Source organism: Octopus bimaculoides, chromosome 20 (assembly GCF_046866305.1).
Source record: "Octopus bimaculoides isolate indiv1 chromosome 20, ASM4686630v1, whole genome shotgun sequence".
Lineage (NCBI taxonomy): Eukaryota > Metazoa > Mollusca > Cephalopoda > Octopoda > Octopodidae > Octopus > Octopus bimaculoides.
The window spans coordinates 40,186,192-40,201,191 of record NC_142947.1 but is presented as its reverse complement, the minus strand read 5'-3'; the positions used below and the strand labels follow the sequence as shown (position 1 = coordinate 40,201,191).

General features: G+C 34.2%; 1 protein-coding gene across 5 annotated transcripts in view; it reads right to left on the bottom strand.

Moving 5' to 3' along the window:
- Nucleotides 1-13,304: 13,304 nt before the first annotated feature.
- Nucleotides 13,305-15,000, bottom strand: part of LOC106873881 (uncharacterized) — a 5,234-nt gene continuing 3,538 nt past the window's right edge. For 4 of the 5 annotated variants that reach the window (XM_089338417.1, XM_052975134.2, XM_014921406.3 and 1 more), the window contains one exon: nucleotides 13,305-14,820. In XM_089338417.1, the coding sequence (XP_089194543.1) occupies nucleotides 13,345-14,805 (1,461 nt within the window). In that variant the 5' untranslated portion in view covers nucleotides 14,806-14,820 and the 3' untranslated portion in view covers nucleotides 13,305-13,344. The remainder of the gene's footprint in view (nucleotides 14,821-15,000) is intronic. The other variant, XM_052975135.2, reaches the window with a different exon arrangement.

Genomic DNA, 15,000 nt, shown 5'->3' with positions numbered 1-15,000 from the left:
TATGTTCTTATTTCACTTCAATCTCACGCTAATGTAGTATTACTATAAGATACCAATTAAAAACCGGAACGAGAAACTGAAGCGCACTAAATGTGGAGAATTTCCTTAATATTAAAATGATAATCGTAAAATAATGTTATTAAACAATATATATGTATGTGTGTGTCTGTGTGAAAATGCATATACAAACGATATGTAATATAGTTTACATGCATTCCATCATAGACACATTACATTTTATCGATATTAATACTGAAACATAATTATACATACCTTTGAAACAATCTTTAAGTAAATCGGCTAAATTAACATTAAGCTAAAATAATGGGGAATTAAACAATAGCTTAACGTTACTTGTGTTTGAATTAGTGTAGCGTTACAAAGATAAATGGAAATCAGGAAATTGTATATCTTCGTCTCCTCGAAATTTTTGTAGACTCCTAAACACCATTATAGAATTAGTGAAACATATTTTTTTCTGATTGTTGTATTTCTGTCTAGTTTTACTAACTGTTTTTTTTTTAAATAAGGAATGCAACTTCTTAAATTAACTAATTATTGTTAAAAATGGTGCTGGAAAGTAAAATCCTATTTCAAAGCATTTAGTTTTTAGATTCTGTAATTCAGAAAAGTAAATTTATTTTCTAACATTCCTCATTATTGCTCGTTTCACTATCTTTTCTTTGAATATTGCATTCCTTTCAACATTACCTTCGCTGTTCAATATATATAAACGGCTATTTTCCTGATAAATATGCTGCAACAAATGATGTTTCCTTCTTTCAAATATGTGTGTAGGAGAGTGAGAGACATCTATGTATGTGAGCACGGCATTGGCGTTCGTATGTGTGATTATACCAGTATGTGCATGGGGGCAGTTAGATACAGGGTTGTTTTAACAATCTGTTATATTAACAAATATTTTCCTCGGATTTTTCGTAAAGGATGTTTACAGATACAACCTGATTACCAGAGGTACCAGCTATATGATATCAAGTGTTTCTTAAATTATTTTACTATCAAAACGGAGATTGGTATGTTGTGGTAATCTTAGAGCACGGTAGTGAAAATGGATTCTGGAGTGGTAAAGAGATTTTAACAAAATATTAGGACAAGGGCAAATTAAAAAAAAAAAACGAATTCAGAATAAGGGCAGGAGAATCAGAAACGATGAGAAGCATTAATTTACGAAAAATGAAATTAATGTAAGAAATGGAGCTAGGTGTGCGATGAAAGTCGAAGTTGAGGTAATATGGAAAATATGAGAATTGTTAATCTAGGAAAAGAAGTAAAAGAGGAACGGTATTGAAGAGCAAGATTATTCTGTACCAAACCAGAATTAGAAAATGGGTCATAAGGGACAAAAGACCATGATAAACGAGAATTGTTTCGGCCTGTTCTTGGATTTTATTCCATTCAGTCAATTACGAGCGCAATCACACATCTTACGCTTCAGAAATATTCTATCCTCAGTTGTTCTTTCTTTTACTTCTCCATTATCGCGTTAAACTCCAGCATGCGAAGGTATTCATAGCCGTCCGTTTCAATGTGCTTAATCACTTCTGTATTAGGGAATTCTATCCGTGCTTGGGGATTGTACACATTGCCTCTTTTCAAGTATACCATTCCACACTTCTTGAGTCGGAATTATTATTATTATTATTATTATTATTATTATTATTATTATTATTATTATTATTATTATTATTATTTTCTTCTTTCGTCAAATTTTCTTCCATATCTCGCCGCGTGTTTTCCGTACATCTAGGGCAGAGAAATTCGTTGTATGCATTCCCAGTTTACACACGCAAATTCACAGGTAAAATATGTATAGTAGTAGTAGTAGTAGTAGTAGTAGTAGTAGTAGTAGTAGTAGTAGTAGTAGTAGTAGTAGTAGTAATATTGCTGTTCTTTTTGTTGTTGTTATTGTTCTTCTTGTTCTTGTTCTTGTTCTTATTCTTTTTGTTGTTGTTGTTGTTGTTGTTGTTCTTCTTCTTCTTCTTCTTCTTCTTCTTCTTCTTCTTCTTCTTCTTCTTCTTCTTCTTCTTCTTCTTCTTCTTCTTCTTCTCCTTCTTCTTCTTCTTTTTATTATTATTATTATTATTATAAAAATCACATATTGTAATAGCAGTGATGTTGCTTAAAGGTATTTTGGCAAATCTCCTTAAAATATCCAGAATATATTTTTTTCAGGATACTTACAGTCTACATGATGACACTTCTCTGCTTGTCAGCGTTACGAATCTCAATTCCGTTATCCTGTAGATTTTAGATAGCGATTTTGGTGTTTTGCCAACAGCGGCAATCACTATAGGAATAATTGCTTTACTTGTATTTCACACTCTCGTTAACTTTTAGTCTAGGTCCTCATATTTCTCCATTTCTTCATTTTGTTTAGTATGGAGTCGATCACCAAACGGTATCGTAGAGATATGAAATTAAAATTTATTCATCTCTTGTATTGTGTGGGTTTTTTTCATTCTTTTTAATTTACCAAATTGAAAAGTGCATTGACGTGATGTGTTTCAGTTCTGAATGAAATCATTGAAAACGAATTTGGATTTTTTAAATACTGACTGAAGGCCAGAGAAAACGGATAAATATCAAATACAGAGAAAGGAAATGTATGTCACAGTACATGTGAATGAGCCAGCGATTTCAGTGAGCAGATGAAAACCCCATTTAAAATAGTATAGAAGCACATCTTTTGGTAAAATATAATAAACTGGAAGCTATAATATTTGACTATTCATAGTTGATGTCAAAACGTCGCTGGAGTGGAAGTTGTATAGAAAGCTATATCTCTCGATCAATTATATGCATTTCAGCCAGAGATTTTTAATGTAGTATATGAAGTAAAGATCAATTCATTTTAAAATAGAACTTGCTTTTGCATCATTATACTTCCTGTATGATTCGTTGGTGGCTAAAGATAGAGGATATGTTACGTAATATTAGAGAATTGTCCCACCATACAGAATTTTCTGAAAAATTTTCCTTTTAGGCGAGCAATTTTATAATAATAATAATAATAATAATAATAATAATAATAATAATAATAATAATAATAATAATAATAAGGCAAATAGACCAGATATAGTTGTCAAAGATCATGAAGAAAAAAATGCTTTCTAATTGATGTATCAACACAAGCAGATGACAACGTTTCTCTAAAAGAAATGGAAAAACTTTCAAAATACAAAGACCTGGAAATAGAGATAACTCGAATGTGGAATCTAAAAACAGAAACAATTCCTATCATAGTAAGTGCCTTAGGTATGATAAAAAAATATTCAGACAAATACATAACAAAAACACCAGGACTTACAAATATATATAACATACAGAAAATTGCACTACTGGGTACTGCACACTTTCTACGCAAAACACTTTCAATACAGTAAACATAAGAGCACCACAGCAAACCACAGCACATACCCAAGGCGCACAGAGCTGCGCTCGGTAGTGAAGTGAAAGCACGTTTTAAAAATAAAACTACTGAATAATAATAATGATAATAATAATAATAATAATAATAATAATAATAATAATAATAATAATAATAATAATAATAATAATAACAAGAAGAAGAAGAAGAAGAAGAAGAAGAAGAAGAAGAAGAAGAAGAAGACAGAATTTACTGACATGATCAATACAGCACCGCTACCAAAATTTTGAAACAGCATAAAAAACAACATGACCATAATATATAATGTTACTCTTCGACGGATCTTCAGAAATACAGTAATTGACCTAACAAGCTTAAATGACCTCATCTATTTCAAGGCTAAAGTTGTAACTGCTCAACTAGGTATCAGAACAACATAGAAAAGGACCAACCGTGTCGATAGAGCTAAGTGGAAAGTAGCAATACAAAAAGAGATCGAATCTCATCTGCGGGCAGATGTAACAGTTCTCGATGGACCTGCTAGAGGAGTAAATGTTAAGCCGAAACAAGCTGGAAGAATCAAGCAAAAGTTTAGAATCAAAGATTTTTATACTTGTGCTTGATCTTATAAGCCTCCCTCCAACCAAGGAACTAGTTAAACGACGAATACAGCTGAAAGCTCAACGGCTCAGAAGGTATGACAAAAGAATCAAATTTTATCGACAAAACAAGGTATTCATGACAGAGGCAAAGACATTTTATAGGGAAATTGTCAAAAGCAAGATATAAGCAAAAGAGACCTGTAAGAATGAGGAAATGGAAGAATTCTGGACGAAGATGTGGAGCAACGAAAAAGAACATAATGCTGAAATTCACTGGATAGAACGTGAGAAAGTGAGACTGGATGAAGTCGAAGAGTAGAAGTGGGAGGCAATAGGAGTAGAAGAGCTAAGATGTGTTCTTAGAAAATCTAAAGAATGGAAAGGCCCAGGAATGAACCAGATCCCTACCTTCTGGCTGAACTGCTTGACAAACGTACACCAACATTTTGTTGTATCTCTGACTGATGCACTTGAGAAGTACATGGAACAAATAGGGGATGCAATAAGGGTGAAGCACTTGCAGAAAACAGTACGGCTTCGAACCGCTCGAGTACATCGGATGGTGCTCGCAAAATAAGGGGAGTTACCTTAGTTCATTGGTAGTGGACAACTGACAACGTAGTTCATCTCCAGCATTAGAAGCTGTGCAAATATAATAAATGAAAAAGTAATAATGATGTTAATAATAATAATAATAATAATAAAAATGATAATAATAATAATAATAATAATAATAATAATAATAATAATAATAATAATAATAATAATAATAATAATAATAATAATAATAAAAATAAAAATAATAATAATAATAATAATAATAATAATAATAATAATAATAATAATAATAATAATAATAATAATAATAATAATACAGACAGTACACGGCTTTACCAAGGAAATAGAAATGAAATTCGGATTAGAAAAATGTGCCAAAGCAACCCTGAAAAGAGGAAAATTAGTTAAAAGTAGCAATATAACACTAGATAAAGCCAATGAAATAAGAGAACTAGACGAAAGCCAACCATATAAGTATTTAGGAGTCAATGAACTAGATAGGATACAACATACACAAATGAAAGAAAAAATAAAGAAAGAGTACTATAGACGAGTTAGATCAATACTAAAAACAGAGCTCAATGCTAAAAACAAGATAATGGGTATCAACACTTTAGCTGTCCCAGTTATAAGCTACAGCTACAACATCCTTAACTGGACACTAAACGAACTATGTAAAATAGACAGGAAAACAAGAAAAATAATGACAGGATATAGGATGCACCACCCAAAATCTGACATAGAAAGGCTATATATACAACGCACAGAAGGTGGCAGGGGTCTTATACAGCTAGAAAACTATTATAAAATAACCACCATAGGACTGCAAAAATACCTACTCCAGAAGCAAGGGAAACTAATACAAATAGCCACAAAACACGAGCAAAACAAAAAACTGTTTTCAGTATTTAAGGAAGCTGACAAATACAAACAAGAAATCAATCTACCTAACAAATACGAAGAAGAAGAAGAAGAAGAAGAAACAACAAAAGCTATAAAACAAATGAAATCCAAACTAAAACTAGAACAGCAACGGACCATGATAAAACGATGGCAAGAAAAGCCCCTACATGGTAAATACTGGGCTAAACTAAATGCGAAAGAAATAGACAGAGAAAAATCCCAGCAATGGCTGAGAAGCTCAGGACTCAAAGCAGAGACTGAAGGATTTTTAATTGCTGCACAAGACCAAAGCCTCCCCACCAGAAATTACCAAAAACACATAATGAAAAGAAATATAACAAGTAACTGTAGAATATGTGGAGATCGACAAGAAACAATAAATCATATTATCTCTGGCTGCCCAGTCCTGGCTAAGAAGGAATATATTCACAGACACGACAGAGCTGGGACCTATATACACTGGAAGCTATGCCAACATTATGGAATAGCAACAGAAAAAAGATGGTATAAACACACGCCAGAAAAGGTCACAGAAAACGAGAAAGCAACCATACTCTGGGATATGCCAATACACACAGATAGAGAAATTAAGGCAAATAGACCAGATATAGTTGTCAAAGATCATGAAGGAAAAAAATGCCTTCTAATTGATGTATCAACACAAGCAGATGACAACGTTTCTCTAAAAGAAATGGAAAAACTTTCAAAATACAAAGACCTGGAAATAGAGATAACTCGAATGTGGAATCTAAAAACAGAAACAATTCCTATCATAGTAGGTGCCTTAGGTATAATAAAAAAATATTCAGACAAATACATAACAAAAACACCAGGACTTACAAATATATATAACATACAGAAAATTGCACTACTGGGTACTGCACACATTCTACGCAAAACACTTTCAATACAGTAAACATAAGAGCACCACAGCAAACCACAGCACATACCCAAGGCGCACAGAGCTGCGCTCGGTAGTGAAGTGAAAGTACGTTATAAAAATAAAACTACTGAATAATAATAATAATAATAATGTTAATATAATTACTTTTATAAATATTATCATTAATTTTATTATTATTAATTGTTATTAATGTTATCGTTATGAATGTCATGCTCCAACTTCTCGTTATGTGCGTTCTCCCCAATATTATCATTATTATTTTTGGTATTTTGTTATTGTACCAACATTAGCCTTTCCATCATCGTCATTTTGCCTGTTATTGACTGGTAAGATTAACTCACTTTTCTCTTTTCTGCGCTAGATTTGAACAATGTGGTATTTTCTTTGGACTACTTCGAAAAACAAGAGGCGTAGTTGCTTCAGGAAGAGCTGCTTGATAGATAACGAACGAACGATTTGCTTCACAAGCAAAATTTTATTTATGCACATCACATTTTTGCATCCAATATGGGAAGCACACTTTATCATGCATTAATACAAACACACACTAGAATAATATGCACGAAATATTGGAATAAGTCATTTGATAGACACGGGTGGTAACAAGAAAATAATCAACAAGAAGAATAGAAGAGACTCTTAAAGAATTCCAATCTCTACGACACATTCATGCCGCAGCTGGGTAAAGAAATGGCTTCGCTGAATACTAAATAAACACATAGAACGATTGAACCTATGACGGAAGAAATGTGTAGGTGAGAGATACGTTACGCAACTCATTAACATTTCTCTGACATATGTGAGAAGCCTCTAACCGATAAGTATGAATGTTTTATATATTTCTTACAGGAAACGGATACTGATCAAATGTCCCCTCATGTCTTGTACTACAAGAAGCCATCCAGGACATATCGAGATAAATGTAAGAGGCAAAAGCTACGGCTGAAACTTTAAAACTAAAAATGCAAGCAAAATTAAGATGCAGGCTGAAATTGTCAGACATACTTCTGACTATTTATTTGTGTTCCAGTATATGGGTTAACGAAAGATAAAAAAAAGACAATAATAGGTGTTCTGTAAGATGTAGACCCGCAGATAACTGGCGCTTTTGTGTCACAGCGTAGAAGATGGTTGAAAGCATGTTTAACGTTAAGGTGAACAGTGTTCAAAAGAGTCCAAACGGAAATACATGCCCTACTATCATCCGAAGTCCGAAGAGCAATATCGAAACTCAGCGCAGTAGAAGGTGTAAAGACAAATGTCTAATATCCACCTAGTCTCCCTCATACTTTTCACCCCTGTTCCTCCTCCGTTTCCTCTCTTCATGTATAGACAGTCAATGTGCATAGAGAGATGACAGGTTCCATGCATGTTTAGAAACTTTCTTGTCTTCTTGACCAACTCCTTCCGCTCTTCCTCTGTTCGCTTCAATAACGAACTACAGCAAATGCGGGTGCTTTCTGGCTAAATTAACGAGAGTGGGACTGTACACAGAGAACAGTAACGAAAGAGTTAGAAGGCTATAGGTAGATACTACCCTAACATTCACAAGAGAGAAGTCATGAATCTTCAGATTTTAGTGCGAATATCGATGATCATAGAAGCTTTATCGTATGGCAGATGAAGATATACATATTGATTCTATTAAAACACGCACAGTAAAAGAGCTAACGAGGAATTGGAATATATTCAATTTCAAACATTCCATAATTATCCTCAAGAAGCTTACAGAGTGATATTAGTAAAAGCTTAGCCATTTTATCATTTGTCCTCACTGTTTAGACGCATTAAAAAGAATTAGTTTCAAAAACAGAATACATTACGCAACAGATCTAATACTACAGAAAGTGGAATAAGAAAATACACATTAAAAGGTATAATCTGACATATTGTGTAACGTTTCGTTGTAGTGTTGCCAAGATTTTCTTAAATCATATAAATAATCATTTTCTGTAAGACAATGGCATATGAAAACATTAAAAGAAATTAAGTTGGGTGGCAGTTGCAGTAAATGTTTCTTTCTTCTTCCATAGCCAGTTTAAACAGTAGAAAACTGTTCATTACTCACACACAAGTATCTTCTTATCTGTTTCCCTTTTAAACACATTTGCATTTCTAAACCATTAGCTGGGGTAACTAAAGAATAGTTTGGAAGCAAAAACTATAAAGGTTTGACTGAATATCCATTTCCTGTCTTACCAACGTATTATAAAATGACACTGTCCTTTAAGCAATGGCATTAACTATTTAACAATATATGATGTTGATTGTTTTTTTTTTTATAATGTATCTCCGCATTAATGTCACTAGGAGGCGAGATCTTTCTCTCTTCTAATGACCTAACATTTTAATACGGTGTGTTTTATTATCAGGATTCGCGATGGTGGGCGAAGTTCTTGCAGATAGCGCCATCAGAATTGGCAAAGGAATACTAAAAGGTATAATTTATGTCGAAACTAGGCGCAGGAGTGGCTGTGTGCTAAGTATACATATATATATGTGTGTGTATATGTTTGTGTGTCTGTGTTTGTCCCCCCAACATCGCTTGACAACCGATGCTGGTGTGTTTACGTCCCCGTAACCTAGCGGTTCGGCAAAAGAAACTGATAGAATAAGTACTAGGCTTACAAAGAATAAGTCCTGGGGTCGATTTGCTCCAGCATGGCCGCAGTCAAATGACTGAAACAAATAAAAGAGTGTAAAAAAAAAAGAGAGTACCAAAATGACACCTGGCGTTCACATACAAAAACGAAGATAATTCAATCGTTCATTAGAATTAAAACTGCGTTACAAATAACTACCTTGTTTGTGATTATTTCAGAGTTACACTTATATTAAATGTTGTGTATGTGAATAAATAAGGGTCGAACTTTGAGTGCGATCAATAACTAGTCCAATGTATGACTTTCCAAATGCATTTTTTGGAAATCAATAGCTTTGAATTACACTGAATAATGAATAATCGAATTTAGATGGGGTTACACATGTTTGCGCATATATGTTTCCACGCAACAGTTTATTTCCAGTAATTTTAGATAAGTGTTAATTTCAATCTCAGAGTAACGATAGAAGTAGCCCATGCCAATTTATATATATGGATGTATGTGTGTGTGTGTTTGTGTATGTATGTATGCATGTATATATATATATATATATATATATATATATATATATATATATATATATATATATATATATAATTTAAACAAGTATACTATAGGCAATAGCATGGATTTTCTGCCAGTCGTCGGATTTGTTTAAGAATAATTAACTTGTACTCTGCAGAAATGTAGAGTAAACCATCTGATCTGATTAATATAAAATTGGTTTTATTAATTAATTTATATATTCATTCATTCACACACACACACACACACACACACACACACACACACACACACACACACACACACACACACACACACACATACACACACACACACGTATATGTATATATTCATACTTGCATGTATTCTCACATATTCGCACGCACACACGCACACACACATTTAAATACACGCCATATATATGTGTGTGTGTGTGTGTGTGTTATACATTTATTATTTTACTTCTGAATATGTAACCTTGAACCTCAAAAGATCAGTTGTTTAAATTTAAATATTTATTTCAATAGGAACACCCGAGGGAATGATTAGAAATATGTGAATCGAATGATCCTACAATTAACGCCCGAAGCGACAGTATAACATTTGAAAATTCTCACCGATAATCTCCAAAATCCATACTTTAAAACTTTAAACATTGAAAACAAAGATTTAAAAATAACTTTTGTAATTGAGTTCCTTTTGTGCTGTAAATTGAAATAAAAGAAACAGTATTGCGAATTACATCTTCTAGTGTATATGGTTGATTGTTTACTGGGAGGTGTTGTGCCTCGAAGCAATTAATCAGATCCCTTCGTTTGACTTTAAAGGCTGTCATAGAACAAGATTGTCTATTCATTTAATATTACACATTCGTCATTAAACTGTTTTATGTTAATAATTATACATAATGGTTAGGAGTTTTCGTGTCATGATCGTAAGGTCCTGAATTCGATTCCTGGCGGAGCGTTGTGCCTTTCAGCAAGGCAAAGCCCGAACCGCAAAGCCACGCGCCTTCACGCTCCATAAAAAGAGCATGTAGTGCCGCAGACCCGCCTCTGGTTGCCATGACAACGGTCAGAGACTGGTACAAGTCTAATATGAAAAAATATTTATCATGCCTGTCACAATGACAAAAATGTAAGCTCTTCCATATAGTCTTCAGTCACAATGGTTGATAACACATGATTCAACAACAGCTATATAAAGAACCAATGTATATGCATGCATGCCTGTATGTGTGTATATATGCATCTACGTCTGTCTCCCTCTCTCTGTATACGTGTGCGTGTTTCTATGTGCGTGTACAAGTGCCTAGAAGAACAACATTTGGCATACAAAGGAAACTTGAACCGCAAAATAAGACGTTTAGCTATAGATTTTAACAGGATTCCTCAGAAATGTGTTAAACGGAAAGATTCTACTTGTAACGACCCCACGTGACATAACATTTGTGAAATGACAACCAATAAAGTTCAAACTAAAATACTTCAATATTGATTTTAAATTTTTTGGCACAAGGCAAAGACGATCTCGGCAGAATTTGAACTCAGAAGATAAATACGGAAATGCATTTCTTCCAGCGTGCTAAAGATTCTGCCAGCTCAACGCTAAATGTGCCCCGGGTGAGCTTTGAACTCACAACTTAGAATAACTTATACTCTGTAATTGGAATCACGAGTACAGTACTGTCTATATGTACGGCTAGCTAACCGTTTCTGCTACATCATTTAACTATAATTTAATAAAAAATAAATTACTTTAATGCAATGTAAATTAAAAACAAATAATTTTGTAATGAAAAATCCGTTTGAGTAGTATATTGTAAGAAAAGGAATAAAATTGCGGATTATATTTCTTTTATATTTTTAATTTATATTGTTGATTGTTTACCACGTGGTGTTGTGCATCTGGGCAAGTAATGAGATCTCTGTATAGAAAAAGTATGTTTACAATTATATGCTTAAAATTTAAAATTTATACATACAGTGTTAAAATATTTCATTTCAATAATTATAGACGGTGGGATTCATTAAAATATTCCTTATGAGATAATTATGGAGAAACAACATCTTAGGCCCTTTACAAAAAGAGAAAGGCGAATATACTATTTGGCGATGCACAATCCAAAGTTATTCCAAGTAATGGTTACTGAGTACGAATATTATGTTTTCTACTTCACGTTTTGAGTTCAAATTCTGCCGAGGTCGACTTTGGCTTTCATTCTTTTGGAATCGATAAAATAAGTTTCCAGTTGAGCGCTGGGTGTATGTAATCGAGTTACCCTTACCCCAAAACTTCTGCGCTTGACCCAAAATCTGAAACCAATATTATGTTTACTTAAAAACGGGTGCAACAAGAACACCTGAAATGATCACCAGATTTTCCTAAATGATGTCTTAATATTTTGCTGGGATATCTTATGTGAGATCGATTTAACAGTCTCTCTTGTTAGATGTACATTTCAATACCACGTGGAATAAAGACAGGTATATTAAAGTAAATCTCCACCGGATTAAACTTTTATATTTATATACCTATCGAATCTGGTAGATCTGATCATCTATGCATCTAACCAACGCTTCCCTTATTTCCGTGTATGTTATCGGTTTTTCACAACATTCCCTCTCACTAGGTGGAAGTCAGCGTAAGGTGTTGAAGTAGGCATTAAAATCCATCCAGCTTTAGTTTAAAATCATTCGTCAAAAACAGTCAACGAAATTGCCGCTGGAAAACTGATCCCATATCCTTGAGTTCTCGCATGCATCTACTGTGATATACCGCGTCCCACTTCTGCTACTGAGGCATAAACGCCTTAAATTTCACAATACAGACATTGTGCTTTGCATTGAAGAATTAATCAAGAGCCAGTCGTGTTCCATGCCTCCATGCCTCCATGCCTTTCTTAATTAATCGCCTCTTCTAAGTCTATAACTAAGTCTGTCTCTACACGTTTTCTCAATGACTAGGACATTACAAACCCCCATCTACTGTGATTAAATCATGATCTATAGGTGGCGTAGTATTTGCTGTTTAACATTGCCCTGTTAATAAGTGATTAAATAGTTCGGTGATCCAGTCTCCGGAATATTTGCACTCTAGGATGAACACGTTAAAATTCACGTAACCGGCTCGTTGCCTAACAAGACTGATTGACGAGTTTTTGATCGATGTAGTTCACTTCTTGACAATGTAGACAACCTATTTACCTACATAAACTTATCTACATAAGATTCTATTTAGATACGGTATGGATCACCTGATGGAGTTTGTCCATGTCCCCGCTGGTGCAGTCGGGAAATTCATTCAGCATTTATCAGAGAGTTGGAACATTTCAACAGGTGTGAAACTACTTCTCTTATCGGTTCGCTTCATATAATACCAGCGTACAACCTATATGAAGTAGCTAACAATGAGGAGCTGGGTGATAACCGGAAGGACTCCAAACGCCTAAAGAAATCTGGCTGTTTTGCATCTGACGTAGCATAGGCGGCTACTCTTGTGAATGCGTGACCCAAGCTGCTGGTCACGTATAGCAGCCCCAACTTACCTTCCGAAACTTGAAATGCGGCCTGCATAAAAAGATCCATCCAGTCGATGGAGTCTGCGATAATCCATGCTGCATTACAGCCACATTTCGTCCGCATACCTCCAGCTCATCATCCAACAGGACGACTTCCATCAGTCCAACGTGTCTCGCAGACCCGCCTACGCTGTCTGACCTGTCTTTATTTTTGTTGTGACATTGTGATTACCCTGGCTGAACATTAAAAATTTACATGAGTCTGCTGAAACCATAATAGCATTAATCATATGCAAAATAAAATGAACAGAAACAATATTCATATGAATGTGACGACAAAATTTCATTTTAATAACTTTATCTTAAATTTTTCTTTTGCAGCATAAAAACGTGTCAAAAATGGAAGAGAATTTGCTAGTGTTCTTTATATAATTGGTATTTGGTGGAGCTGAATATGCTGTTACAGGATCAGGTGAGTTTTGCTCACTGGATATGACTTTAAATGTTTTAGATAATGATATATTTGGTAAACAATCTGCTCCTAGACCATTTGAAGTAGCATTCATAGTGTTGATAAGACTGTTGATTTCTTTGTTGCCGAAGAGTATTCTATCATCTCTGTTTTCCAATGAATTTTCTACTTCGTCAACTGAAGAAGTGTAGCATTGGAAAACTCGATTACCATTTAGTGAAACGTTTTTACTCTCATATTCATAGTTGACTTGGTTTGGCAAATTCTCTTTAAAATCAGGTGAAATTCCTATGTGGTCTCCAATTGAAATTGCATCCGATGTGAACACAATGTTTTTGTTGGAGTTCGGATTTTTGATGACACTTTTGTCTCGTCTCGCGTCACAAAAATATATTCTTTGTCTCTGCCTTGTATTAGAGGTGTTGTTCTTCCGTTTACATGATTCTTGTTCAAAATATGTATTTGACCTCATGATTGGTTTTAACATGGTTCTATCCTTCATTGTTTTTTCTATCGGCTTCAGCAGTCCACCTCGCTTCCCCAAATCCCTTTTCCCAGAAAGCTGATTTTCAGCCAAGTCGAAGTGTCTCTCGTTGTTATACTGGGATGGATATGGAAAGAAGATATGACGCATCATGCTTGATTTGGATTTAAATTGAGGTATGTCTTGATAGGTATCAGACATAATGTATTCTAATTCACAATTTGTCGGATCATGGTCATCTGGAATCATAAAACCATTTTGGAAGGGGTTCATATAATCTATCCCCGCATTTAATGATTCATCGTTTGGGATGTCTTTACCGGAGTATTCGAATTCTGATATATCTGAGTAAGATGTAATACTTAAACTATCGCAATCACTATTATTACAATCATTATCTTTCATTTGACCAAAACCGTAACACGTATGCATAAGATCTCTTGGCGTTAGATCACTTGCCTCGCAACTACTTTCAGTGCAGTTATCGGAAAGTTCCTTCGAAATAAATGTCATAGGGTTATAATGATTATTACGAATATTATGATGTGCACATGTACACATATACTTCGGGTATTTGATTTCCGATTGTATTTTCCCGTTTGGAAATGGTATTCCTGGTAAATTGTGAGGAAAATGAAGACAACATGATGGATAATGCTGGTCTTCAGTTTCTAGATTCTTCGGTAATAAGAATTTATTTGGATTTCCCATAGTCGCACCAACAGCAGAAGAATTATTGGTCGAGGACAAAGCTTTGGCAAAATTTGGACTTTGGCGTGGTGTTGATGATGGTGACGTATTGTCTGGTCTGTATTTATACACGCTGGAGTATCTATTTCTTTTTATCCTCTTTATAAATGATTTCATATCTGTAAAATTACTCTGACATTACAAGTTAAAAAAAGACATGTTAGTGTAATATATATTCATACATATATACGCATATATATGTGTGTGTATGTGTTTGTGTATATGTCTGTGTACATGTATTCGTTTGCACTCAACATTACCACCTTTTCTAAGCAAGCACGCATCTACACACACACGCGAGCAGAGAAGCAT